The 27,157-nt window shown below is 48.8% G+C and overlaps 1 protein-coding gene and 1 pseudogene across 1 annotated transcript in view; both read right to left on the bottom strand.

The window, feature by feature from the left end:
- Nucleotides 1-22,058, bottom strand: part of RASSF5 (Ras association domain family member 5) — an 82,841-nt gene extending 60,783 nt beyond the window's left edge. The window contains exon 1 of the mRNA XM_054480176.2: nucleotides 21,530-22,058. Within this exon, the coding sequence (XP_054336151.1) occupies nucleotides 21,530-21,986 (457 nt within the window). The 5' untranslated portion in view covers nucleotides 21,987-22,058. The remainder of the gene's footprint in view (nucleotides 1-21,529) is intronic.
- On the bottom strand, nucleotides 781-1,581 carry LOC129032692 (large ribosomal subunit protein eL8-like; annotated as a pseudogene).
- Nucleotides 22,059-27,157: the final 5,099 nt, after the last annotated feature.

Below are 27,157 nucleotides of genomic sequence, written 5' to 3' on the forward strand. Positions count from 1 at the left end.
CTCACATCTAAATACATCATCACTAAAATGTTCATCATGTAGTTATTTATGACAACAAAATGCTAGAAATACCCCCACATCCATCTACAAAAGACTAGTTATAATTATATTTTGAAATGGAATACTATGTAGCCATTATATAAGATGATGCATATTGATATTGGTCAACATGAAAATATGTCCACAACATACATCTAAAAAAGGAAAAAGATTGTGTTTTATGATTTCAATGATATAAAATCTATACATACTTATACATTATGCAGAGAGCTGTCTGGAAGGCAGGTCACATGTTTGCTTTGAGTGATGGGATTTCCAGTGCTTTTCCTACCTTTATAGTTTCTAAATTGTTTAAATTTATAATGGAAATACATTCTTTACTAATGGAAAAATGCCACAAAAAGGGAACAAAGAAAAATCACGTACCCACACTGTGATGACATCAGGTACCATTACTCAGTACCCACCATACACCAGGTATTCTACATGCATTATTTCATATAATCCATACTATGACTGGGCAATATGTGTTTCTACCCCAATTTTTAATTTTTATTTTATTGTATTTATTTTTTTGAGGCAGGGTCTCACTGTGCCACCCAGGCTGAAGTGCGGTAACGTGAACACGGCTCACTGCAGCCTTGACCTCTCAGGCTCAAGCAATCCTCCCACTGAGTAGCTGGGATCACAGGCACACACCACCACACCTGGTTAATTATTTGAAGGAAACTTTGTATTATTTTAATTATTTTTATGTACAGAAAACTCAACAGTGTGCATTTAACCCGGTTTAGTGGCAAGTTCTTTAGCCTTTGCCTTTTTGAACTTGGCGATGTGAGCCTCAGACTTGGGACCCAGGACATTGCCGCCCCAGTGACAGTGGATCTCATCATATCTGTCGTTGTAATAGGTCCTGATAGCTCCCACCAGCTTAGCCAAAGCACCCTTGTCTTCCGAGTTAACCTGTGTGAAGGCGACAGTGGTGCAGGTCTTCCTGTGGACTAGACGTCCTAGTCTTGCCTTCCCCTTGATAATGCAGTAAGGGACCCCCATTTTATGACACAGGGCAGGCAAGAAGACGACCAGCTCAATGGGATCCACGTCATGTGCAATCACCACCAGCTGAGCTTTCTTGTTCTCCACCAAAGTGGTGACGGTGTTAACTCCTGCTCGAAGGACAGGTGGTCTCTCAGTGGGGACGTCCCTTTTGCCAGCCGCTTTCTTCTCAGCCTGAGCCAACGGCCTCTGCTTCTTCTCTTGCTTTGTTTCTGGTCTGTACTTGTGGGCCAGCTTAAGCAGCTGAGTAGCTGTTTGGTGGTCCAGGGCCTGAGTGAACTGGTTAATCGCAGGAGGCACTTTCAGCCGCTTATAGAGGATGGCTCTCTGCCACTGCAACCTGATATAGCGGGGTCATTTCACAAAGCAGGTGAGGTCTCTTTTGGGCTGGATGTCCTGTCCAATGCCAAAATTCTTAGGCCTTTTCTCAAACAGGGGATTCACCACTTCCTTGGCCTCCTGCTTCTTCATGACAGCAAGGGCCGGAGCCACCTTCTTCCCCTTGGCCTTCTTTCCTTTCAGCATTTTGGAAGGCGGGAAGAGAGAGCTAATTTTTTAATTTTTTGTAGAGATGAGGTTTCATCATGTTGCCCAGGCTGGTCTCAAACTCCTGGCCTCAAGTGATCTGCCTGCCTCAGCCTCCCAAAGTGCTAGGATTACAGGTGTGAGCCACTGTGCCTGGCTACCACTAATTTTTTTAAAATAGACTTTTTTGGAACAATGTTGGTTCACAGTAAAATTGAGCAGGAAATACAGAAAGTTCCTTTATACCCCCTGCCCCTACATATGCTGCACAGCTTCCCCTATTATCAGCATCCCCCACCAGAGTGGTACATTTGTCACAACTGATGAACCCACACTGATGCATCATGATCTCCAGAGTCCATAGTTTACATTAGGGTTCACTCTTGGTGCTGTACGTTCTATGGCTGTGGACACATGTATAATGACATACACCCACCATTATAGCATCAGGCAGAGTAGTTTCGCTGCCCTAAAAACCCGCTGTGCTCTGCCTATTTATTTATCCCTTCTTCCTCTCTATCCCTGGCAACCCCTGATCTTTTAACTGTTTCCATAGATTTATCTTTTCCAGAATACCATACAGTTGGAATCATAAGATACGTAGCCAATTTTCAGATTGGCTCTTTCACTTAGTACTATGCATTCATTTAGTATTATCTCCCTGTCTTTTTTTTTTTATTAAAAAAATTGTGGGTATATAGTAGATGTATATATATTTATGGAGCTCCTTGTCTTTTCACGGCTTGAAAACTCATTTCTTCTTATTGGTGAATAATATTCCATTATTTGGATGACGATAGTTTATTCATCTCTTCATTTACTGAAGGACATCTTGGTTGCTTCCAAATTTTGGCAACTCTGAATAAAGTTGCTATAAACAACTTTATTCAGGTTATTTTGTGGACATAAGTTTTTAACTCATTGGGTCTACTCCTATTTTAGAGATAGGGAAATTGAGACTTGAAGAGATAAATGACCTTTGGCAGCCTCGTAGCTGGCGAGCAGCAGGTGGAGAGTGAAGATCCATCATGCCTGGCTGCTCCTCAACAGCCCATTCCTCAGAACTGTCCCCTCCACTTGCTCCTGGTCCCTACTCTGCACTGCTTGAGGCCAGGGATGGGCTTCATCGGGGATGGCAGTCAGGGTGGCCCAAGGCCAGAAAGAGCCTGAATTGAAGGGATTTGGGCAAGGAGTGTTTTTTCCTCTGTCCTAGCAGGGAGCAGGGAGAGTACCCCACCTGAGGCCTCTGTCCTGTCTTTGGAGGGCCTGGGATGTACCACTTCACAGCTCTCCTCCAAGCTCAACCAAGCCACTCAGCCTTGGAGGCTGCCAGCATCCTGGGAGTTTCTGAAGCCACCCATACTGTCTGCCTGCTCTGAATTGGTCCTCCATCCATGACCCCTTTGTCTCTGGAACACCATATCTGGGAGACTTGGAACCACCCAGGCAGCAGCCAAAGGTTCTTGTCCTGAGCTCTCAGGACAATTTCACCATAGAGGCCAGCACTTCAGCCAAGTTCAGGCTCCACAAGACAGCAGGCTCTCAGCCTTCCCCACTCAAAGAGGTCCAGCCTCTGCAAACCCTCTCCCTATGACACCAAAATGGACGCCAAGTTCCCAGCACCAACTGCCTCACAGATTGGCACCAGAGCGCACCCACTTACCAGCCACACATCAGAAATCCTTACCCAGATTGTGTGATCCCTTGAAACACACTGCTTAACCTGTGTGATAGAGGTCTTGGAGAATGGGTGGAAAAGATGGAACACTCAATCGGGTGCTGGAGCGTGCAATGAATCTGGACTCTGGAGTCACATGAATCAGGGTTTGAGCCTGAGCCCTCCCTCTAATTGGGTATGAGACACCTGGACAATTAACCTCAGTTAACTATGGAATTTAGTTAGCCTCAATTTCCTCAACTGCAAATGGCGGTGGTAATATCTTTCTTGCCAGCAAATTTGTTGCCAAAATTAGACAGTATGTATGCAAAGCACCCAACGGCACCTGGCATATGGTAGGTGCTCAATAAATGACAGCTGTCATTTTCAACGCTATGAGATGCCTGAGTCCACCCAGCTTCCTGTTGACTCAGCATGTGATGCCAGCCAAAAACCCTCTCAATTTTCAGGTCCTCTTCTAACGTATTATTAGGGTAAGGAGAGTTGTGCAACTTTCCTGCTCATCTGAGTTCCTCCCACCTGCTCCCACTTCCCTCCAACTTCTGCCTTTAATGGGTCCAGAGGAATAAGGCAGGGGGGCTGGAAGGATAGGTCATGTTGGTGAATGGGAAGGCGGAGAGACTGTGATAGTCAAGACAGGAGGTCTGCAGCCATTGCCAAAATCAACATGATCTATAAGTTTTTCAAACTCCTGGCTAAACTCCTAGTGAGGCTGACAGCAAGGGAATGGAAACTCCCCATTCCAAGGGTCAGGCAGCCAGCTCAGGACATCTGCATCCTTATGTTTCCAGGAAGGAGGCGAAGCCCAGCCCTCTTGAGACCACTTACTGTAGTTCCTTGATTTAGAGGACAGACCACCCTGGGGGCATTCAGCATCCTGCAGCCCAGCCTGGAGGGCCTGGAGGCACACAACTGCTCCCTCCCTCCACACAACCCCAGCCCCAACTCCAACACACACACACACACACACACACACACACACAGTGCCAGAAAGCAAGCCAGGAAGCAAACAGGAAAGGTCAATGTAATGGTAAGACGAGTGTCCTGGAACTCTAAGGTCAGAGATGGCCAGCCCCTCGTGTGGGCAGGCAAGATGGGCAGCTGACACGCAGGGGCTGTCGTCTCTATGAGAACAGCCAAGAGGGGATGCGCCTGAGCACGCTCCAGTTTGGCCTAGATGCAGAGTTCCCATGTAAAAGAGTGGGTTGGGGTGGAGGGCTTTATGGAAGCAGGCTCCTCCAAGGCTGGCAAGAGGGGAAAGTGCTGGAGAGGTGGGGTGAAGCTGGGAGCCTCTGCTGAACTGAGGCACAGGGAAGAGAGCCAAAGACCACCCCAAGATCCTGGTCTTTACTCTCTTCCAAAATGACTGTATCAGTTTTCTGTGTGGCAGGGCTGGATGGGATTGACATACACTTTTGAGCGACCACTTTGTACTAAAGGGAAAGGCATAAGATCTGCTCAGTTGTTGCTCAGACACCAAAGCAGATATTAAAATTCTCTCTGGGACCCTCAGGGTAGCTCACGCCTGTAATCCCAGCACTGTGGGAGGCTGAGGCAGGAGGATTGCTTAAGGCCAGAAATTTGGGACCAGCCTGGGCAACAATAACAAAACAATTAAAACAATTTTGTTTTGTTTTGTTTTTTTTGTAAAACAGCTCTCCAAAACAATTAAAACCTTAGTGGGGTGGGGGATGGTGTGTGCCTGTAGGCCCAGCTACTCAGGTGGGTGAGGTGAGAGGATGGCTCAAGCCCAGGAGTTCAAGCTTGTAATGAGCTATGATAGGTCCATTGTACTCCAGCCTGGGGGACAGAGTAAGACCCTATCTCTAAAAAAAAAAAAATTCTTTCTGGAACCTGGGTCCCTGGATCTAATGGATCAATGATTTATTCTCCAAGCCACATTCCCAGGCAGGCTGGATGTGTCCCCTGTGCCCTCCACCCAAACACACCCAGCTTGCCTGGCAGAAGTTGGGTGCCCCAGCTGGCCTGCAGGGGCACCATCCTGTCTCACGTGGGTGGGTGTGGGTGGGTGTGCCTCTCGGGCAGGCACATTAATCATCCATCTCCAACACAACCACATATCCCTAGGCTGAAAACACCAACAAAAGGAAGGTACTGTGGCCAGGCCAGGTTGGGTGTGTTGAAGTAGGGGTGTTTTGGGAGGAGTGGGCAGAGGAAGAGAGGGCAGGATAGTTCACAACAAGTTCAGACAAATGATGCAGGAAGTAAGAGGAGCACCTGCCAGGCACCCAGTACAAGGGAGACAGGCCTGACCCCTGGCACCTTCTCCACACGGCCTGTTCCCACCACTTTGTTCTTTGGGGGTGCCGTAGCCTGAAGCATGTCCCCACTCTGCCCTGTGTGTGTGTGTGTGTGTGTGTGTATGCGTGTGTATTATAAACAAATGTAATGGTGTTGAGTCATTTTTAGCAATCCGTGCTTCAACCATAGACTGTATTAACTGACTCCCTGCTAGGACAATGTGAGAGCTCTCCTTCCCATCTCTTCTGCCCCATCCCCTATTTTTTATATATCTATTATATATAAAATACATTATATATTATATATATTATATAAAATATATTATATATTTTATATATTATATATATTATATAAAATATATAATATATTTTATATATTATATATATTATATAAAATATATTATATATTTTATATATTATACATGTAATATATAAAAAATATATTATATATTATATATTATATAATATATTTTTTATATATTACATGTATAATATATAAAATATATATAAATATATTTTTTATATATTATACATGTAATATATTTTATATACATTTTATATAGAAACATATATGCACTCCAGCCTGGGCGACAGAGCAAGACTCTGTCTCAAAAAAAACCATATTTGTATTTATATATAAAATATATTATATATAATATATCTATTATATTATATATCATTATATAATTATAATGATATATATTATATATACTATATATTTTATATAATATATATATATGGTGTTTTTTTTGAGATAGAGTCTTGCTCTGTCGCCCAGGCTGGAGTGCAGTGGCACAATCTCGGCTCACCGCAACCTCCACCTCCCGGTTTCAAGCAATTCTCCTGCCTCAGCCTCCCAAGTAGCTGGGACTACAGGTGCCCACCACTATGCCTGGCTAATTTTTGTATTTTTAGTAGGGTAGGGTTTCACCATGTTGGCCAGGCTAGTCTTGAACTCCTGACCTCAGGTGGTCTGCCCACCTCAGTCTCCCAAAGTGCTGGGATTACAGGTGTGAGCCACCATGCCTGGCATATATTTTTTATACATCCAATGTTTATAACATTTCTATTGTTTTAACCATAGCCCACTGTTGTCTAAAATTAGCTTTACTTTTAAATGAATCTAGTCATCTTACAATAGCTAAACCATTTTAAATTTTTTAAATTTTAATTCATTTTTGGCTTGACTACATTTTAGGGGGTTCTTTGTAATCTTTATATACATTACGTTTCCTGATGATGCTGTATGCCCCTTTAAGAGATGCACCTCTATTTGACTGACCTTCTTATACCATGGCACTGTGGCCTCATGCAGTACAGCTTGTTGATGACAGTGATGGCCAAGAGAAAATGTGGAGGGAGCAGAAAGAGGTGGGAAAATCTGCAGGCCCTCAGTGCACATCACAGAGCAGCCCTGAGAATCCCCGCTTGGCCAAGTACGGTAAGAGGCAATCTATTTTGGGAGAAAGTGTAAAAGTAAATGGTTTGGGGGAAGGTGCTGGGGCAAGCGAGCCAAATGGACCTCATTCCTCACGTGCAAGTGAATGTGAGAGATTTGTCACCTGGACCATCCGACACCACATCAGAAAACGCTCACGCTGCATTTAGGGTATGGCCATGCAGAGAGAAGTACAAAGACACAGCATAGTTTTTGAATAGGGCAATTAAATTATGTGTGACCATCAGGACACATGTACTCAGAGATACACAGGGAGAGAACTAAACCTTTTTCTACGGTTCTGTCTCCCCTCTTTCCACAACCACCCAGCTCCTAACCAGTTGTTCATTTGTGCATGCGTGGCCTGCATTCACTCACCATGTGCTGACTGAGGGCCTGCCATAGCTCACTGTTACAAAGTACAGGCAGTCACAACCAAGACTGCGTGTGACAGGAAGATGTGTGTGAAAGGATTCGAGAGAGAGAGAGAGCTCAGTAAAGATACATACTAGTTTGATCATCACCAAGGGAAAAAAGAAATCCTATTGCCAGACACCTTAAGAAAATAAAAAATAATTTAAAACACTGTAGGCAGTTGGGTTTAAGGGAACTCAACAAATAGCAACAAGCCCGTGGTATCCAAAGCCAGTGTGGAGCTGCCAGATACCCTCTCGGCCCCAGACCTGCTCAGGAGGGGCCCCTCCTCTAGGCATGTGTCACTCTGCCCTGGGTGTAAGAGAGACAAAGCAGCAGAGGTCCCCCAGCCTTGGGCTCTGGGCCCTCTCACCCATCCCTGGGGCCCCTGAGAAGACAGACAGAGGACCCTGGGTAGCTGACAAAGGATTTGGGCTCTAGAATTGAGGGCACATATGGAAAGAGGAGGGGAGGGTTGTTTTTGTTTGCTTTTGTTTCTGTTTTTAAGGCAGACAATCATCTCTGAGAAGGGGCAAAGGGCAGCCTAGCCTCTTGTTAGCCTGGAGTATATTTGTGGTAGTATGCCACAGACCCCAAAGATAAGGACAGCCAAATAGGATTGCAAGGATACCTGGCTGGGCATATGCAAACTGCAAGATGGCAGACGAAGCTCATGCAGAAATACAGATATGAATGCACCGCAGGTATGCCCAGTTCTAGTGCCAGGAGGTCACAGGAGGCCAGGAGCAGGCAGGTTCAGTCCATCATGGGACAATCAGGCTACTACATCCAACTGGTTTTTCCACACCTGCTTTGATGTCACTTACAGCCATTCAAAGTGCCAATCATCAACTGGGCAAAAGCAGGCTCTTTTTGCAGTGGGAAGGAAAGTAAATAGATTATGTCAGAGGACCTCTCTGCTGGAGACACACAAAGGTTTCTTTACAGCTGCATCACTGCAGCCAGGACCACCAGAGACTTTTGGAGAGACCCAGGCCTATTTCCCACAGACCCCCCTAGCAGCCTTTTAAAATGACATATGACTTGCTCCTTGGTGACATGCTTGCTTAGCTCCTAAAGATACCCAGTGGGCTAATCTAGCTCTGCCTGTTAATTATGTGATGTGGTAAACTCAATGATAGGAATTTTTCCAGGGAATGTGTTTGTGAGTTTATGTCTCTCCTCTACTTTTGCCTGGGCAACCTACAAATCCTATCTCTCCCACTGAGATGCAGGCAGTCCACCCTGGTCCAGGTACAATGGAGGGGCAGACAACCGTGCTGCAGGCTTGTCCCAATGACCCACGGGGAGCAGTTATGAAAAGTCTTCCTGGGAGCACTCAGCAACAGCAGCTCCCAGTGCAGGGCTTTCTATGCACCAAACGTGGTTTCAACTGTTTGACATTTAATCCACCCCACACCAGTCTGAGGTTGAGATTTTTTGCCCTATCCTATACTTGGAAAATTGAGGCTCAGAGAGGTTAATCTGTAGGAGGAGCCACAGCCAGAAAGTGGTGACTCCAGGATCCTGACTCAAGGCAGCCTGGCTCCAAGCCTGTTTTCTTTTCTTTTTTTTTTTTTTTTTTTTTTTTGAGATGGAGTCTCGCTTTGTCAACCAAACTGGAGTGTAGTGGCACGATTTCAGCTCACTGCAACCTCCGCCTCCCGGATTCAAGCAATTCTCCTGCCTCAGCCTCCCGAGTAGCTGGGATTACAGGTGCCCATCTCCTTGCCCAGCTAATTTTTCTATTTTTAGTAGAGATGGGGTTTCGCCATGTTAGCCAGGTTGGTCTTGAACTCCTGACCTCAGGTGATCTGCCTGCCTTGGCCTGCCAAAGTGCTGGGATTACAGGTGTGAGCCACCACGCCCGGCCACCAAATCCATTTTCTTAAATGCCACACTCCAGGCTGCTCATGGAGTCTTGCGAGTGAGATGAGGATATTCCAGATGTCCACAGTCTGCAGTCCACCTTTCCTATCATCTTGAGCATCCTGTCTTCTCCCCTCCTCTTTTGGCAATTAAGCCCAAATGCTAACACAAGTTAAGCAAGCCCATCATAGCCACAGTGCGGTATGTGCCCTGACCTTAATGCTGCCACTTCAGGCCTGATTGATTTTACTTAAATCTATAACTCCTTGGGCTGAATAGCAAAGGAGCAAGGAAATGATCTGCTGAATAATTCGTAAAGAGAGAGTAAGGGAGGGGGAAAGAGAGGATGAATACCAACATGCTCATGAGCATTTAAATTGAGCAACTCGGTGTCCAATTCTCTTCTCGGTGAAGGTCACAGTATGTATTAGGATATTGATGAGGATAAATTATTCAGGCTGGCTAAGAAATATTTGTCTCCAAATGGGGATTAGGGCTAGTTCAATTAAAATTCCCACTTCTCAAGAGGTAAAGCCTTAATCAGAAAAATTGTATTTTTCATAGTCAAGATCCTATTTTTAAAAATCTGCTTCCAAAACTTAGTCCAGAGATGGCATTTCATTTTAGTCCCATCCCTACGACTTAGTGTGGTGACCTGCCTAGATCCCCACTGATTCTTGAAAGTATATGAGAGAAGTATAGAGAAAAATGGGGACAGGGGGCCCCAAGAAAAGTATGTATGCTCCAAAGAGTGCCAACCGTTAAAGAGAAGCAGGTTCCAGACCCAGCCAGATGGCAATGACCTTTAACAAGGGACCTTACTTGTCTGAGCTATCTCATCTGTGAAACAGAATAATCCCCTTCCCATTCCCACCACACCAGGATCTGGAGGGAATAAATGATATTAAAAGCAAACAAATGTAAATGCTCTGAGTGTTTAGCAGAGAGTGTTACAGAAATGTAAGATGCTGTGGACAGCATGAGACAGCGGAAGGAATCCAAGGCTGGAAGGCAGGTGCCCAGGGTTCCTGGTCCTGGCACTGCCACCAGCAGAGCCTTTTGTTGGTCCCAGCTTCCTTTCATTGGAAAAGGGGCACGGGATGACCTAAGATTCTATGATGATTTGGATTGCTGTTGTCTCTGCCTCTTATCTTTCACTCACCGCTATGCCATCCAGTTATCCTTCTTCAGGCGAGGACTGTTCTCGCCCTAATTAGTGCTCAGGAGAGGAATCAGTGGTCTGGCCACCTCCCGAGGCCGGGACTCCTGTCAGCTGTGCTCCACCCAGCAGCCTTCAGCCCCATGCAGCCTGCACCTTCACTAACTCTGTGGGTGAGAAGCCTTCGCCTGGGAAACATCACTGCTCCCAGGTCCTCAGAAGGCTGACTCAGCAACTTGGCAGGGTCTGAAGGGCTACAGCATAGGCAGAATGGAAAACAGTGGCCATCCGAGATACCCATATTCTGCCAGCTCAGGGACCCTGATTAAGACGACCGCTTGGCCCTAATTCTCAGCCAATAAAAAGTTGTTAAAATCCACTACCAACTCAAGGCCTCCAAAACAGGCAGACCATGTCCTTTGGATCTGGCTGTTCAACCCATACCAGGCAAGGTGACAGCACCTGAGCCTTTGTCCCTGCGGAGTCAGGAGGGCCAAGGAGTGGTGCTGAGCTCAGCACTAAATAGCAGACTGCCAGAAAGATCCTGTACTCCTTTTCCATGGGAGAGGCCAGTAGCAGAGGCCTCAGAACCCAAGCTCCCCCAACCAGATTGGCTTGGACCTACCCCGAGCCCTCCGGGGCCCGTTGTGGAACCTCTGCAGGATCTGGTGCTTTTTGGAGACCGAGCGGCTCTTCGGGAGCCTGCAGAAGAGCCGCTGGAGCTGAGCAGTGACCGTCCCAAAGCAGGCAGCAGTTGCCTTCTCCTCCTGGCCCTCGGTCATCTCAGCGCGGGAGATCAATAGCTTTTCTCCAGGCTTGGCGTCAGGGGTGGAGTGCCGGGTGGGGGAGGGCTCCGGGGAGGGCCCTGGGCCTCGCATGACCCGGACAGTCACCTGGGCCCTCAGGCTCTGGTACCCTCACCGACTGACGATGCCTTCTCTCTCCGCACTGAGGTCCTTTCCCCTCCACCTCCCCCAATGGAAAACTTTCTATTCCTGGGGCTTTTAGCTTGATAAGATAAAAATGCCCCCACCAAACAGGCTGCAGGGAAGAGCCTGCCCCGAGCCTCACTTCTCAGTCGCGCCTGTGAGTCTGAAAATCAATGTCTCCAAAGTTTCAGACGACAGAAGTGATCGGCTACCTCACACCACGTGCCCAGCCCAGGAGCTCGTTAATGGATTTCTTTGGGGATGGTGGATTACTAATGCTTCACCAGCTGTACAGGCTCCTAAGGGACAAACTGGGGCTAATTCACATCCTCCCGTGCTAAGCCTAGGGTGGGGGAGGGGCCCATAAGGAGGTGGTGTTGCTTTCAGAGGGTCAGGCCATTCATTTATCTGAGACTAGAAACCTGAGCAGAAGAGGATGCGACCCTATGGGTGTGGGGTGGTGAGAAAAGATCAGTCTGTCACAAAAGGGCAGAAATGTTGTTCTCTTGCCCCAAAACAGTACTTACAGGTGTTCTCTCACTCTGACTCCCAGAAGCTGCCAAGCCCTAGTAGGAAAGTTCTGGGAGGCCCTGTTGCCCAGTCCAAGACAGAAGACTGGCACCAGACAGGCGGCAGAGCCTTCCAGAAAAGCCACTAGAGAGGGGTGCCCCTCCCAGGCTGCCCAGAGATGACAGGACTCACCTGCCAACCACCAGCGGGGACCAGTTTAACATGAAGGAGGGACACTTGTTCTTTTCCTTTTTTTTTTTGAGGCAGGATCTTGCTCTGTTGTCCAGGTTGGAGTGCAATGGTCCAATCATGGCTCACTGCAGCCTCGACCTCCTGGGCTCAAGTGATTCTCCCACCCCCAAGCGTGTAGCTGGGACTACAGGCGGACACCACCTCACCCAGCTAATTTTTATATTTTTTGTAGAGGTGGGGGTCTCACCGTGTTCTCCAGGCTGGTCTTGAACTCCTGGACTCAAGAGATCATCCTGCCTCAGTCTCCCAAAGTGCTGGGATTACAAGGGTGAAGACTCCATGCCCAGCAGGGACACCTATCCCTTAACCAGAGGAAATCCACCTCAGAGGACTCACACACTTGCAGAATCTCTGGTGGAAGATGCACTTACACTTCTGTGCTCTGATGCCACCCTTCCTCAGTTGCAGACTGATTCTTTCTCCCTAATGCTTCTTCAGGGAGAAGGGAGCTGCCCATGGCCTTTGTCGTGGCCCTCTCTAGTTTACCAAGCAACCTCTGTACCAGAAGAAGGGCATAAGCAAGTCCGGGTCCTGAAATGACACTTGGGACCATCAAGCAAGGGGTGGGGGCCAAGTTCCTTGCCCCGCTGGTCCTTGCACCCAAGATCTCTAAGAGGGCCTAGGAAGTCCTGCCTAGCTGAGCACAGGCAAGGGCTCATTCCCATCCCCGCCCTCAAAGAAGAGAACACAGGGCTGCTGGGGGAACTTTAAAATATGAGTCACGGCCAGGCGTGGTGGCTTATGCCTGTAATCCCAGCCCTTTGGGAGGCCGAGGCAGGCGGATCACGAGGTCAAGAGATTGAGACCATCCTGGCTAACACGGTGAATCCCCATCTCTACTAAAAATACAAAAAAATTAGCCGGGTGTGGTGGCACGCACCTGTAGTCCCAGCTACTCAAGAGGCTGAGACAGGAGAATCACTTGAACCCAGGAGGCAGAGGTTGCGGTGAGCCGAGATTGCACCACTGCACTCCAGTCTGGGTGACAGAAAGAGACTCCATCTCAAAAAAAAAAAAAAAAAGTCACGTGTAATGCAGGGAAATCCCTTCCGAATGCCCCATTTGGGCTGCAGAATATGCTGACCTCACTTCTGTTTTCTCCTCATCACTGAGCTGTTCTTTGACAGGTTAAGCCATTGGGAAAGACAACAGGAAAGAACTGGCAGAGTCTGGAGATGGGGCTTTCAGAAGCTCTAGGATCTTCATTCCTGACCTTTAGAAAACTAGATAGATTTTTCTACTGTAATGATGGTCTGGGAGGAGCACTACCTAGAGGCAGGGAAATGCTTACAATGACCTCTTGCTGTCTCTGACATCTAAGCAATGACTCAATGACCTCCATGCTGGAGGCAAGTTCAGCCGTGGCCCAGCATAATTTGAAGCAACAATCTTCACCATCTTACTTGCTGGGGTACAATATATTATCACCCTATTTTATATAAAGGTACCTCCAGATGGCTTTTAAAAAATACTCATCACTAGGGTAGACATTCATGGACAATATGCTCAACGCTTTCTCTCAAAACTCTCATGTTACAGCTGGAATCTGTTGTTCCAGTTGAATAATAAGGCATCTCTGAGGTTTTTTTTGAGGGTGGGGAGGTTAATACTTTCTTCAGATGCAAAAAATAATCCACATTAATTCTTTCAGCAGAAACCACCAAGTCTCCAACTTCCATTCAACTTGGATAGAAAAAACAGCCTCCTGCAAATCAGCAAGAAAAGTAAGCAATGGTACCTGTTCCCAAATGAGAGATGGACCTGGAGAAATATACAGAGTCAGAGCTGGCTTGGGGGTGGGAGGTTTCCCCAGATGTATTTTTTCTCATGGGGCCACATCGCCGCCTGAGATTAGAGCCAGAGGTCCATTAGGCAACTTCAGATTATTGTCCAATCCCTATCCATCTCTTCTTCACCCTAGCTGTCCCCTCTAGGATCCAGTCTGTTAATTTCACTTTGGTTCCTGACTAGTCCTGTGTCATGAACTCTGAGAGCTGGGACATGGCAAGAAGGAGGAGTGGAACAGAAAAAGATCCTCCACCTGCATTTCCAGGCCCACCCGCTACACACCCTGAACACCTACGGGGTGAGTGGGAGCGGGGAGAGACACACTTATTTCTTTCATCTTAGGATCTGGAAAAACTTCACCCTTTGTCTAAAGATCTCATGATTTACACATGGTGACGATCGATTTAGAAACTGATTGTTGAAAACTGGCTTAAGTGGAGCCAACTCTCAATTACCCGGCCCTGGTTGATTCTCTAGCTTGTATAGGGCTCACCTTCCTTTTTTTCCTGTACCTCCTTTTTTGGACATTTCAGCATTCATCGGCAGAAGGGCAGCAGATGAATAAGTAAACTCAACTAACTTGCGTGATCAATGATGTTAGCCTAAGGCAAAATGCCATGCTGGGTTCTGTGCTGGCTTTGCTTCTAATGATCTGGGTTATCTTAGTGAAGTCATTTGACTTCCCTGAATGCTGTGTTTCCTCATCTATGAGATGGCCCTGATTACATCAGCTCTACCGACGAAACAAGAGAACTGCAATCCTGACAGAGGCAGTGCACATCAAACGGCCTTACTGACAGCCAAGTGCAACAAAAGTTATTTCTGCTCCCACAATTTCTTTGCCATTCTCAACTCTTCGTATTCCATGCGAATATTCTCATCCTAGCAGGTTCGCAGAATGCCAGCTTGTATCTTCAGCAAACACAATGATAATTCTTTTCCAGCTCTAGCGTCCAGTAGAAACAAAACATAAAAGGATTTTTTAAAAAATAAGAACATTGCTCTTCTTTTCGGCCTGACTTTCATGAACCTGGAGTCTGATTTCTTGAAGGTCTATGTAAGCCAAGTTTTAATTTTCTAGCAGCCCCAGCCAATGGCCATTGCAGATGTCTAAATAAGACCTGTCCCACCTTGGAAATATGTTTGTTCAAAAGACAGGAATGGGGAGCAGAAGGTGGCACACAGGCCCTCCACTGAAGGATAAACCTGTCACAGGTAAATATCCTACTCAGCCATCCACTCACCTGCTCAGTGCCACACAAAAATGAACAGACTGCTCTTTCCAACACCACCCCTCTAATAGACCCTCAGCACGCACATCTTGCATTCCCCCCAAACCCTCTGCCCCATGCCCTCAAATGGGGCCAGGACAATAGTTATAGGTAGGAAAATCTGAAAGAAAATCTGGGACCAGCTACAATTCCCAGGGCTCACCAGACTCCTCAGCCAAAGTGGGGCATTCTCCCCTGGGAGGCTGGACACATGCTACAATGCCAGGAGGGACCCCACTGCTCTTCCTCCTTCCTCTCCAAAAAGGGCAAAAAAAGAGAATCAAACCTCAAAGATTTCCTGATGGGTACATCTCTCACAAACCTTTGTGTACTCTAGGAACCACAGGCATGCTAGAACAGGCCCGGCATGGCCTTCTGGGCCACTTCAGCCAAAGACCACACCATGGAGAGTTCTTGGGGTCTACCAGGCTCTGCCCGAGTCTCCTCAGCATGGTTATGAGTGCTTCAGAAAAAACTCAAAAGTCACTTCCTCAGGTGTGAGTCAAGACAGTCTTGACCTTGGGGTGGGGCAACCCATGACTGCTCCCAAGCCCCGACATTATTCCACTTAAACCAGTGCCCCCAGGGAACCCAGCCTTCTGCCTGGTCTAACATCATCACCTCAGCCTCCTTGCTGTTTCCCCTAAGCCTCAAAACTGGCTCTGTTCCCCTTCCGACCCTGAGATCCAGCCCGGAACATGTGGAGAAAGGCTTGCCAAAACTCTTGGAAAAAAACTGAAAATGACTAAATGCAAAACCATCTCCCCAGTCAGGCCCAGCCTTCCCAGCTGCCGCCAGCCCTTCCCCACCCAGCCATGGAGAGTCAGAACAGAGCCCTGCGGGAGGGGCAGGTGCCCAGAGTCAGCAGAGATGGAGCGAGACCCTGCAGGGAGGCAGAAAGCATCCTGCCACCAGCACAGACCCAGGTCTGCAAGCTTGTGAGAAGGATATCGTACCAGCTGGTGCTGACTGAGCCCCAGGAACATGGTTCCCTCAGAAGGGCTGGGGGTGGGGAGCTTGCATGCTTTGCACACCCACAAATACTCACCCACCCAAGAATACTCACCTTGCCATCTGAGGAATGCAAACAGGAAGGGCCTCTGGTGAGGCCAGAGATGTGTTTACAGGTTCCTCAGCAGCCTTTGTAGTAAGCCTGGGCAGAGCAAGAATGCCAGCAGCTGCCCTCCATGGGGAAACTGAGGAATGAGGGGTGGGTGTGGGAGCCAGAGAGAGCCCTGTGGGAGAACACTGGGGTGCAGGAGCTGGGACCCACCCATAGCCATCCCATCTCAGGTAGCTGCCTCTCACACAGAGGTGCTGACTCTGAAGCCCAAAGCGGGGGAAATGGCTTGAGGGCCTGAGACGGCACCAAAGCCTTGAAGACCTGTCAGAATGAGGCCCACCCGAGAGGTTCTAACTTTACCACTGTCCCTAGCAAAGCCAGCAGGTGACTCCTGGCCAGGTAACTCCCTTTCAGCTGAGCTAAGCATCCCTGTATCCCTGTATTCTGACCTCATGAAGCTATTTTGAGCATGAATGTAGCAGCGGGCATGAAAACACTTTGGGCTCTTCAGAGAAAAGGCACTACTGACATGCAAAGAATTCTTCTTATGCCCATTCTCAGACCTGGATTCGGCCTTGCGGCAGCTTCCCCTAAGCCTCTGGCCCCTGACCTGCTCACACTTCACAGGAGGTGGCTCCCTGACAGGATAAATTCACTCTCCCACCCAGGCAGGGCCCTCGGGACTGGGCTGGGGGCTGTCTTTTCTTTGTCACTCAGGGACTACCTGCCAGGCTTGGCACAGGCTGGCTCGCCAGTAGAATTGGGGAGAAGAGAGAGGATATCAGACCAAACCGTCAATGCTGCCGGGAGATGTCAATTCACTTCCACCTAATAACTCCGCAGGATCAGCAGGCAAACACACACGTTCATTACCAAGTCTAATTAGGCTGGCAGACAAGTGGCATTAATCATTTTTGACTGTACCTGGGATTCAAGCCCCCCACACTCCATAATCAGAAAATTTCATGCTCTGATGAATAGTGGGGAAAATTAAGCGCACATTTAATCCTTTCACTTTCATCTTTTGATAAGACAGGAAGCAGGGAGGAGAGGAAAAGCGGGCTGCAGCGTGGGGAGCTCAGAAGGCCTCTTTGAAAGCATTCCAGGTCCTTTCCCTGGCCCCTAACACACACATCCTCCAACAGGACCTTGCCCAAGAAGAAGACCCCAGTTAGAGCCAGGGATAGGAGAGGGCTTGGGAGTGGGGGATTCTCACAATCTTTAACAACAAAATATCCATTTCTGTGCTTCATTTTCTTAAACTCTAAAGCCAAACACGGGGCTAAATCAAGGAAAACACACACTACACACTCAGTGCTGCTGGGTGCACAAATACCTTCCAAGTGCCCAAGGTAAATAAATACAGAAGCCGCCAGAACAACACAGGATGATTTCTGAGAGGCCTGAAATGAAGACCTTTCACTGCTACAGGAAGAATCAATGCCAACGTCCCAGCAGCCTTTTTCACAAAGAACCCACAAGCGGGGGATGGGTCTGCAGGATCAGGGGGCTGTCATGCAGGTGGTTCCAGCTGTGCAGAAAGTGCAGAAAGTGGAGTTGAACCCAGCCAATAGCACAGCAGCAAGACTAGAGAGACCTGACTAGAGGCCCAGGAGATATCAGCCATTCTTAATAAGAATCGTCCCGGTGCCCTTCCCCGAGGGCTGCATGGCAGGGCCTTGTATTCACAACATCAATAAATCTATCACAGAGTGGGGAGGTTAGAGGGCCTCCCTTTCAACCATGTAATTCCGATCACTTAACACTTCACAGCTCTGAATAACGCCCCCTCTGGAGAGAGACTCTGACTCCAGGAGCAGACAGGTGGCATTCACTGACAGTGGCCAAGGTGTGTCTAAGCATTTCCAGGAGGGTTTGAGTCAGGCTTAGGTTTCTCCAAGTGCCAGACCATCCCCTGGTCCAGGATGGCTTACGCAGCCACTAAAATGAGATGAAAGGTAAAAGGCCACCTCCATGTGCCTTCTACAGAATGAACACTAAGGGACATCATCTGTAAGGGGAAGTCCCTGAGAACAAAGCCAAAGGGCAGCCAGTGAGTTTCTCTGGTTATTTGCTGTTGACCATTCCCTCCTAGAATGCTAGAAATGCATTCTCACCGTTACCACCACCCCTACCCCAAAACACACACATGCGCTCACACGACCTTTCGTTCTCTCTCCGCCTTTCCACAGATCCCCACTGGATTTCCTTCTCTATCTCACAACTATGAGTTCTTTAATCCTAGAAATTAATATTAACTCTGAACTTCCCTGTTCACAAATCCAGCGTTAACCAGAGCTTGGTTACAGACCTTGAAGTGGGGTAAGCTTAGGTTAGATGAACTTTTGCTAAAAAGGCAGACAGACAGTGGGAAGAGTGTTTTCCAAAATGCTTTCCTTACTAAAATCCCCTTCCGCCAACATGGTTCCCACCCAGTGTCAGTCTCCTGGGCAGACAGATGTCACTCACGTACCCACTGCCCTCCTGCTTGTTTCCAAGGGCTGGGATATTTAATAGCACAAACAAGCCATCACTTTCATCACTCACCACGTAGTGAGACCCTGCTCTGTGCCTGGCACTCTGCTGGGTGCAAGTAACACAAAGACAAGGAGCCAATGGCTTTGTGGCCCCTATGCCAGGCACAGAAGGGTCTCCTCAGCCACAGCAGGACATCAGGCAGGAGCGGCATTTCTAGAGGACACCTAATACCCAAATTTTCTGGGATGCCTATGGCAGTCACTTCCCCACTTAGCTCAGCAACCAGGCAGAGTTTGCAAATTGTACTCACTGCTTCGAAAGGTAATCCTAGGAGGTGTCACGAGCCCAGACTAGTTGCTACAGCTGTTAGATGGGAGGGGACAATAACAATCATACCGAATTGAACATTCATATTGCATTTTGCTAAGCCCTGTTCTAAGTGCCTTATGTATATTAATCCATTTAATTCTCACATTAACATGATGAAGTAGGTAATATTATTATCTCATTTTTTTAAAAACAAGGAAGCAGAACACAGAGATGTCCAGGACTCACATGGGGACTAAGTGGTAGTCAGGATTCAAACCCAGGGCTCTGGTTCCAGTCTGTACTCTTAACTACTGCATAGTATGATTTTTTAAAAGTCCTATTTCTGACACTTGCTTTTCAAAATGAAGATAAAACAAAGCAACCCCACCATGGAATCAGACCTTCAACTTAAAGAAAGATGCTCAGCGAGTTTGGCCTGCTGTGTCTCCACCTGCCAGCCCTCATCTGCACATCAGAACATTTCTCAACTTTTGCCATCCAGCCATAGGTTCACAATTAGTTAAATATTAATAATGACAAACAGAGACTCCTTTCTGTAGCCCCTTGATTCCAGTTTTGCTTTCTCTCCGGTGTTCAGACATCGTTAGTATTAAACCAACTATGTAGGGGGCCATGAGCACCCAGAAAAGTAAAAAGGCCTCACCAAGTCACACACAAAGTCAGAGGTACTGCCTGGGGGCCTAGATCTTCCTGCCACTAGAAACAATGTATGACTTAATCAAAGGAGATCGACAATTCTGATGTGACATGAGGATCAATTCATTTAGTCATGGAGTATCACACACAGGCACACACAAATACACACAAAGGCGCCATTATCACCAAACCAAAAAAAAAGAAAATCACAAAACTATGTGCAAAATCTTCAACAAGTGATACAGTCCCCCAAAGTCTAACTACAAACTAGAATGCCTATGAAGCAGATTTCCTGGGATTCCAGCTATGATAAAACCCATTTCAGTGAGGCTCCTGCCTCTCTCCCTGTGTGTAGGGTTGTTGGATGCAGTAAGGGAATCTTGAAAGTGCAAAAGCTGCCGACACATCCAAGGGTAAGTTGCATTCGATTCTACTGCAGTCAAAGGCATTTACCAAGGGACAGCAGCCCCTCTACCCACAACATGTATCTCTACAAACCTTTGCTCCTTCCTTCTTAATTAGCACCTGAACTGGGGGTTCTGGTGGAGGAAAGAGCAGCACCCACTTGCGCTTCCAATCTTTCCCTTCCACTTGACCCAGGCTTAGAGTCAGAGCTCTATTTCCCTGCAGCCAGCTGCAGCGGGCAGCGCACTGAACAGCCTCCGCTACAGACTGCAGGCAGAAAAAAGGTAGGGTTTTCCTGATGTGGAAATCGCTGCTGCTGTCCAACGCTGCAGTTGGATGGGAGATGTGAGGCTGCTGTCATGGGGGAAGGGCCTTTGCTGAACGATGCAAACCACAATCCATTTCCAGAGATGCTTGTTAGAGGCTGTGCCATTGTCTGTGCTTTGGGCTTCAGATATTTGAAATATCCATGTAAACACATGAACACATGGCTGTGGACATCCTTTGCTAAACATGCAAGAGCAAATGCCGGGGTGGGGGTGGAGGGTGGACACCTATTAAAGGCATACACACCCCTAACTGTAGGAGGAGAAAAATAATAAACCCCCAAGAAGACTGAAGATTGGCTCAGAAAATCTATACACTGGGGGCTCAGTGTTTTCTGGTTTTGAGAAGAGCCTGGCTCAGGGTGACTGGAGGGGCCTGAGAGCTGTGGAGAGGAAGGGACCCTGTCAGGAGTTGAGTAATGTTAGAGCATGACGACTAGGGCAGGAACCCAGGAGGAGGAAGGAGAGGAGGCAGGGCACAGCCAAACATTGGAGCAGAGTCCAAAGGTTTGAGGGGCCAGAGGTGAAAGGCAGGAGGGGGCACGGGTTCAGGGTGACTTCAGGCTCTCTTCAGCCTCACCTGCCTTTATCCAAAGTCTAACAAAGTCTCCTCCCTGTCCCAATAGGTCCCCCTGGAGGAGAGGTCTGAGCCTGTACCATGGGCGGACAAACAAGCGTTTTGTCAGTAACCCTAATAAGCATGGGTCAAACGGTCATCTCAACAGCAGTCTCACAACCCACTCCCAAGAACTCACAACAAAACCATGAGGGTGCACAGGGAGATGACAGAATGACCTTGCCGCCGAGGCCATCACCCACCCACCCCCCACAACCTGCGTGCGAGTGTGTGTGTGTGTATGTGTGTGTGTGTGTGTGTGGAGGGCCAAGGCACGCACCTGTCAGGAGACAGGTATCTGTTAACTACCGCATAACCATACCTAGGTAGTGGGCAGACACTAAAGGATACCGGGCAGGGAACTAAGGAGCGGACTGTCCCCAGGGGTTGTTACCTCCTTATGTTCGGGGCTCCCCTGGAGCCAGAGAGTGTAACGGCCCCTCTCTCCCTGCCCCAGGGCCCTCCCAGTCCTTCGCCCCCAGACTGCGGTCTCCCCGCGCGCCCCTCCCCTGCCTTCACACTTACTAACGCAGCGCAGCGCCTGCCGCAGCACCTCTCGTCCGCACAGGTCACACCAGCCGGGGCCGCCCGGCAGCACCAACTCGGCGAAGCAGTGCCCCTCGCCTCGCTCCGCCGGGACTCTGGGATCCTGCGGCTGCTCGAAGATGCTCCGCACGTCGCGGGGTCGGGGCGCTCCAGGCCGCCGCCGCAGTCTCTGCTGCAGACCAGGCCGGGGCGGGCGAGCGGGTCGGGAGGCCCGGGGCGGGGGCTCCAGGTTCCCCCGGGCAGCCCTCCGGGTGCTGCGCCCCTCGCGCGCCCCTGGCGCAGTGGAGAGGGGCGCAGGGACACAGAGGCGCGAGGACCGGTCGGGGGGCGGCGGCGGCGGCTCCGGGCCGCTCAGGCTCTGTAAATAGCGCGGCGGCTCGGGGTCCAAGAGTAGCGGGTACGGGCGCTGCCCGATGGCCGGGGACGCCATGGCCATACCCGGCTAGTGGCGGCAGCTTTGGCAGCTGCGGCTTTGGCTACTGCGCTACTCTCGAGCCAGCCCCGAGAGAAGGGGCGGCCCCACACGAGCGCGCCTTTAAAGGAACCGCAGCCTGCTGGGCGGGGCGGGGCGGGGCGGGGGCGGGGAGAGTCGGAGTGACAGGAAGGACGACCCAAGGGAACCACCGACGGACCGAAGCGGGTAGGGTCGGTGCGGGGCGACGTCTGCGCGAGTGTGGATTTGGGGGCATCTTCACCTGGAGCAGCTGCAGGATTCCGCAGAGGAGCGCCTCTGTACAGTACAGCTCAGATGGCGCATTTCTGCCGGGGGGCCCTCGGCCTTCAGCCCTGCCTCTTTCCCTTGCCAATCACTTCCCCCAACACCACGTTCACCCCCGACCCGCACCCTCAAGGGCCCCGGGAGGGAGCAGGTCGAAGGGAAAGGCTTGGGAACTGGCTCGATGGGGTCTGAGTAGGGCCCCTGCGTCTAGGCGTCCGCCCGCCACTCTCCCGCTGATGGTGCCGACAGGAGGGCCGTGCTCCTTGGCCCTTCCTCTCTCCGGCTTGTAGCCGCCCGCCGCCCCCTCTAGAGCCGAGCTCGACGCGGGTAGGGAATGCCCCGCGCGCGCTCTCGCAGCCGCGCCTTGTCCTGTGGCTGACCGCCGGATACCTCCAAGGGCTTGGCAGAGCTGTCCGCGTGCGACGTTCGCTCTGGTTGGATTTCCCCTCCCTTCGCAGCCCTGCCGGGTAGGGTATTCCTCTTTCCTGGAAGACTGGTGGGGGGTGGTGACGAGTTGGGGTAGGGGCTCGACTGAGAGAACGCTCCCTCTCCCCAAGGGTTGGGAGAGCTTTCCTTCCTTAGCCAACCCTCTGTTCCCCAGAGCTGCTCGAGTAATTACTGTGGAGATACCAGTTCCCCTAAATGCCCTACGTGGAACCTGGTATGGATGGTTCACTCATAGGACCCAAAGAGAGATCTCTTTTCTCCCGGCACTTTCCCCCGTGAAGGCTTGCTTCATGGACCCCTGTCTGGTTTACTGCTCTGTGGTCACCATCTTGAAAGTCTTACTTTTTGAACAAAGGGCTGGGCGTTTTCTTTTTGCACTGGTTCCCACAAATTATGTAGTTGTTCCTGACAGGCACCTTTGCCCATGGAAACAGGCCAATCTCATGGATAAGGAGGACTCCTGGATTTCTGAACCCGGGCCTGGGCCCTCTCTAGCCCCAGTATTGTTAACTGTACATTGGGCTGGAGGTGGGGAGACAGGTAGGTGTTAATGTGGCACTCTCCAGCTCCGTCATTATCACTCAGTGATCACAGCTTTCTTCTTAAAACACAGGTTCGGTTTGGTCCGTCTAGCGGTGGTCATTTTTTAGAAGAATAGTCTAAATTCTTCTGGACCTGGGCTCGCCTTTCTCTTCTCAGGCCAGAGATGGGTCTCCCCCTAGTGCTTCGTAGGGGAATCTTCACTTTTGCTTTTTGTTTTTCCCTTGGAGATAATTTTTAGGTAATTCCTAAGATTTCCAGGGTCCAGTGGCCAGGGAATTCCCAGCCAGCTTTGCTCCATGGCTTCTCCCTCACGGTAATCATAGTCCTCTGCCTCCCAAATCTGTAGCAGAGGAGAGGTTCCTGGGGCTCTGGGGCTCACCAGAGGCGGGAACTCACCCTATGAGGTGGTTTCTGAGGAATGACCCATGGGACAGTCAACCCCACAGTGCTACCAAACAGAGGAGCTCCGATGAGGGGTGTAAGCCACAGGCCACCCCCTCTACCCCACCCCTCCTCTACCTTTCCTTTTCCCTCTCCTAACCTTGCTTTTGCTACATCAGTGGTTTTCAAACCTTGGTATGCATCACAGTCACCTGGAGGGCTTGTTAAGATTATTGGGCTTCATCCCCAAAGTTTCAGAATCTATAGGTCTGGGGCTGGGGTTTGAGATGGCTCATTTTTAGCAAGTTCCCAGGTGTTGATGCTATTGATCCAGGGACCCAACTTGGAAAACCATTGCTCTAGGTCTGAGGTGGTGATTCTGAGAATGGGCTTCTCTGTTCCTTCTGCCTAGGACAAGTGTACTTCAGTGGACCTGACAGATAAAAGCCCAATGAGGGCTATTTCTGAATACTTTCTGCTGAAAGTGTAGAAGGGAAAATACAATTTGCCCTTGTGGTCTCTTATTTTCATCTCCTACTTTTTCTGCAAGCAGTTCTCTTGGGGTTGTTGCAGAAATCTGTATTCCATATAAATATTTGCTGTGTCCACACTCTGTTACCCATCTCCACACACTTGAGACTCATTCCCTTCCAGGAGTGCAGTGGGTGGGTGAGGTCCTGGGCATGGAACCAGCTTGAGCTCTGAGACAGCCTGATGGAGCAAGAAGCAGCAGGGATCTGACAACAAGTTCATCCCTGGAAGATCGGCTTTGAAAAGCCATTTGTGAAATAATTGCTAACAGTCTCCATCTCTGTCCTTCCCTGCAGCCTCAAAGCATGGTTTGGGCAGCCCAGACCAGATTTCCTGGATAGAGAGACTCATGAGGAGGAGCGTCATCTCTGGCCACGGGAAACTGAAGACTATCTGAAACCATCAGGCATAAAACTCTTCCCCAGTTGTCTGGGCTGTACAGAAAAATGCTCTAGTTTTTGTTTTCCTCCTGCAGCTCTGATTTGGTGGAGTGGCAGTGGCTGCTGTTAGCATGAATGTGGGAGGAGATTGTGTAGGGCCAGAGCCCTACATTTGGCTTCTGGGGTGGGAACAGAGATGAAAATGGAGATATTAATCATATAACTCCATGTAGCCAATCAAAAAATTGATCATAAATTTTATCTTAAAGTTCATCTCTCTGAGCCAAGAAATTAGAGTTGGGGCGGGTAGTTGCCCTCCTCAACCTCAATGTGAGGCTCCCTGGCTGAGGCATGTCTCCTCTGATGCCAGTTTTCCCAGCCCAGTCCCCTTCTTCCCTGAAATAGCATTTCCCCGCCAACCCACAACACACACATAGACTTCTTTCTTGCTCCCACACACACACACACAGACACATACACACACCCCACATGAATAGCAGCGTATTCCTTCTTCCCCAGGGAAGAAGTGCTAAAGAAACTCCAGTCTCATTATAAGGTCAGGATGTTGCTGGGGTATTATAAGGTTGTCGGATGCCTGGACTTTAACATTTTTTGGATCTGTCTGGTTATCTAGGCTACAAGGGTAAGACCGCAGCATCTGCTGAAACACCTCCACTGGGAGATCTTTCCCCTTGTTAGTAGATCCTCTTGGCTCAGACCCATTGACTTTTTTCTGTTTGTGACTCACTCCCAGCAGAGTGAGTGTGCTGCTTTTATTTTTGACCAAGGGGAAGGATTATTACAGTGAGTTTAGAGTGTGTGGTCAGGGTGTGAGATCACTTCAGAGGTGGTCCCAGAGCGTGCTGGTTTTCCCATTGGGTGAGTTGTTTGACTGCTGCCGCCCAGCCTCCCTCCCCAAGTCCTCTAGTAAGAAGGAAAACGGAAGGACAGAACATGGCCTGACTTCCTGAAGGGGACATTTTTGGTTTTGTTTGACTTTGAGGCGTCTGAAGTCGCCTGAAATCCCCGAAGCTTTCAGGAAACTCCCAGGGATTCAGACAGTTGCACAACTGTCTACATGGAATCACTTTAAGAGTCAGGACAAGTTAGGTTATGCTGTAGTAATAAGCTCCACAGCTCAGTGCCCTGAAATAACAGACTCCTTTCTTCCTCACATTACATGCCTTTTGCAGGTTGACGTGGGCTCTCTTCTCATCAGACTTACCATGTCTAATGTTGCCAGTCACTGTGCCAAAAGGAAGTTGAGAGAGCCTGGAGGATCCCACATCAACATTTAAAAGCTCCAGTCACTTTCGCTCACAGCTTATTGGCCAGAACTAGTCATATGAGCCCACTCTACAAACAGGAGCAGATGTACAATTCTACCTTGTGCTCAGAAGGGGAGAGAGCTGGAAATATTTGGCAATCAGCACTAATGGCCAGTGCAATCTTCAAGGGCATAGAGCAGTTATTCATTCATTTAATGAGTAATTCTCTGATATCCACTATGTATCAAGCACTGTTCTAGGCACTAAAGGTACAACAGTGAAATGGATATGTTCATGAAGCTTGCATTTAGTGAAAGAGCCAGACAATAAACAGATACAAGAGTAATATGATGTCAGGTTGTAGGCACTTTGATGAAAATCAAGCACATTAAGAGGATGAAGGTGATAGAGGCTATTCTATTAGGTTGAGTAGTCAGGAAAGACCTTTCTGAGGAGCAGACATTTAAACAGACCTGAACGAAGCAAGCCCTTTGTCTATCTGGGCAAGAGTGTCCCAGACTAAGAGAACAACAGGCACAACAGCCCCAAAAACTTTTCAAGCTTTATGAACCTGAGTTTGTTCAAAATGCCTATTCTGGGACCTGACCCTGTGATTCAGTATGTCTGGATTTTGGCCTGGATTTTGCAAGAGACTTTGATTCATATGGCTTACAGACTACACTTTAAAAATGGGGTTACAGCAGTAAATAGTTAAAATGATGTGACCCCCTCCACAGACATTTGGAAAAAAATTCCCTTATCTTGGTTAACTACGAAACACAGGTCTCCAGTGCTGCTTCCTTTCCTTCTTGGGCAGCGTGTTTCATACAGAGCTTAGCTTTCCAAAGAAGTGAGTGCTGCTTGCAATGTGGGATGGGGGTCAGTAATATTTTACATTACTAGACTGAGAGCAGGGACCATGACAAAATGTTGGAGGATCAAAATGTGTTTGTGAAAGAAATCCCTTGTAAAGTGCCATATGTTACACGTTATCTGCTCAAGAAACATACATTGAGCATCTATTATGCGGCAGGCACTTTTGGCTTGAACGATTTCATCTTCATGGCAACTCTGTGAAATGGCTGGCATTCCTATTTTACAGGTGAGAAAATCAAGGCTCAGAGAAGTCATGTGACTGGCCCAAACAGGTATCACAGTCTGGACTCATATCCACTCAGATCCATGAATTTGCCTTTGTTCTGCCCAGCTGGTGTGGTAGAAAGGGCAGGGCTCAGAATCTCTGATCTCACTTTGTAGGTGCAGCTTGAAGGATCAGCAAAATCTTTCCCCAGTTTCCTTTCCCTATGGAAACCCCGCTCCACTCCCAAGGTCTAGTCCA

The sequence above is a fragment of the Pongo pygmaeus genome, chromosome 1 (assembly GCF_028885625.2).
Source record: "Pongo pygmaeus isolate AG05252 chromosome 1, NHGRI_mPonPyg2-v2.0_pri, whole genome shotgun sequence".
NCBI lineage: Eukaryota > Metazoa > Chordata > Mammalia > Primates > Hominidae > Pongo > Pongo pygmaeus.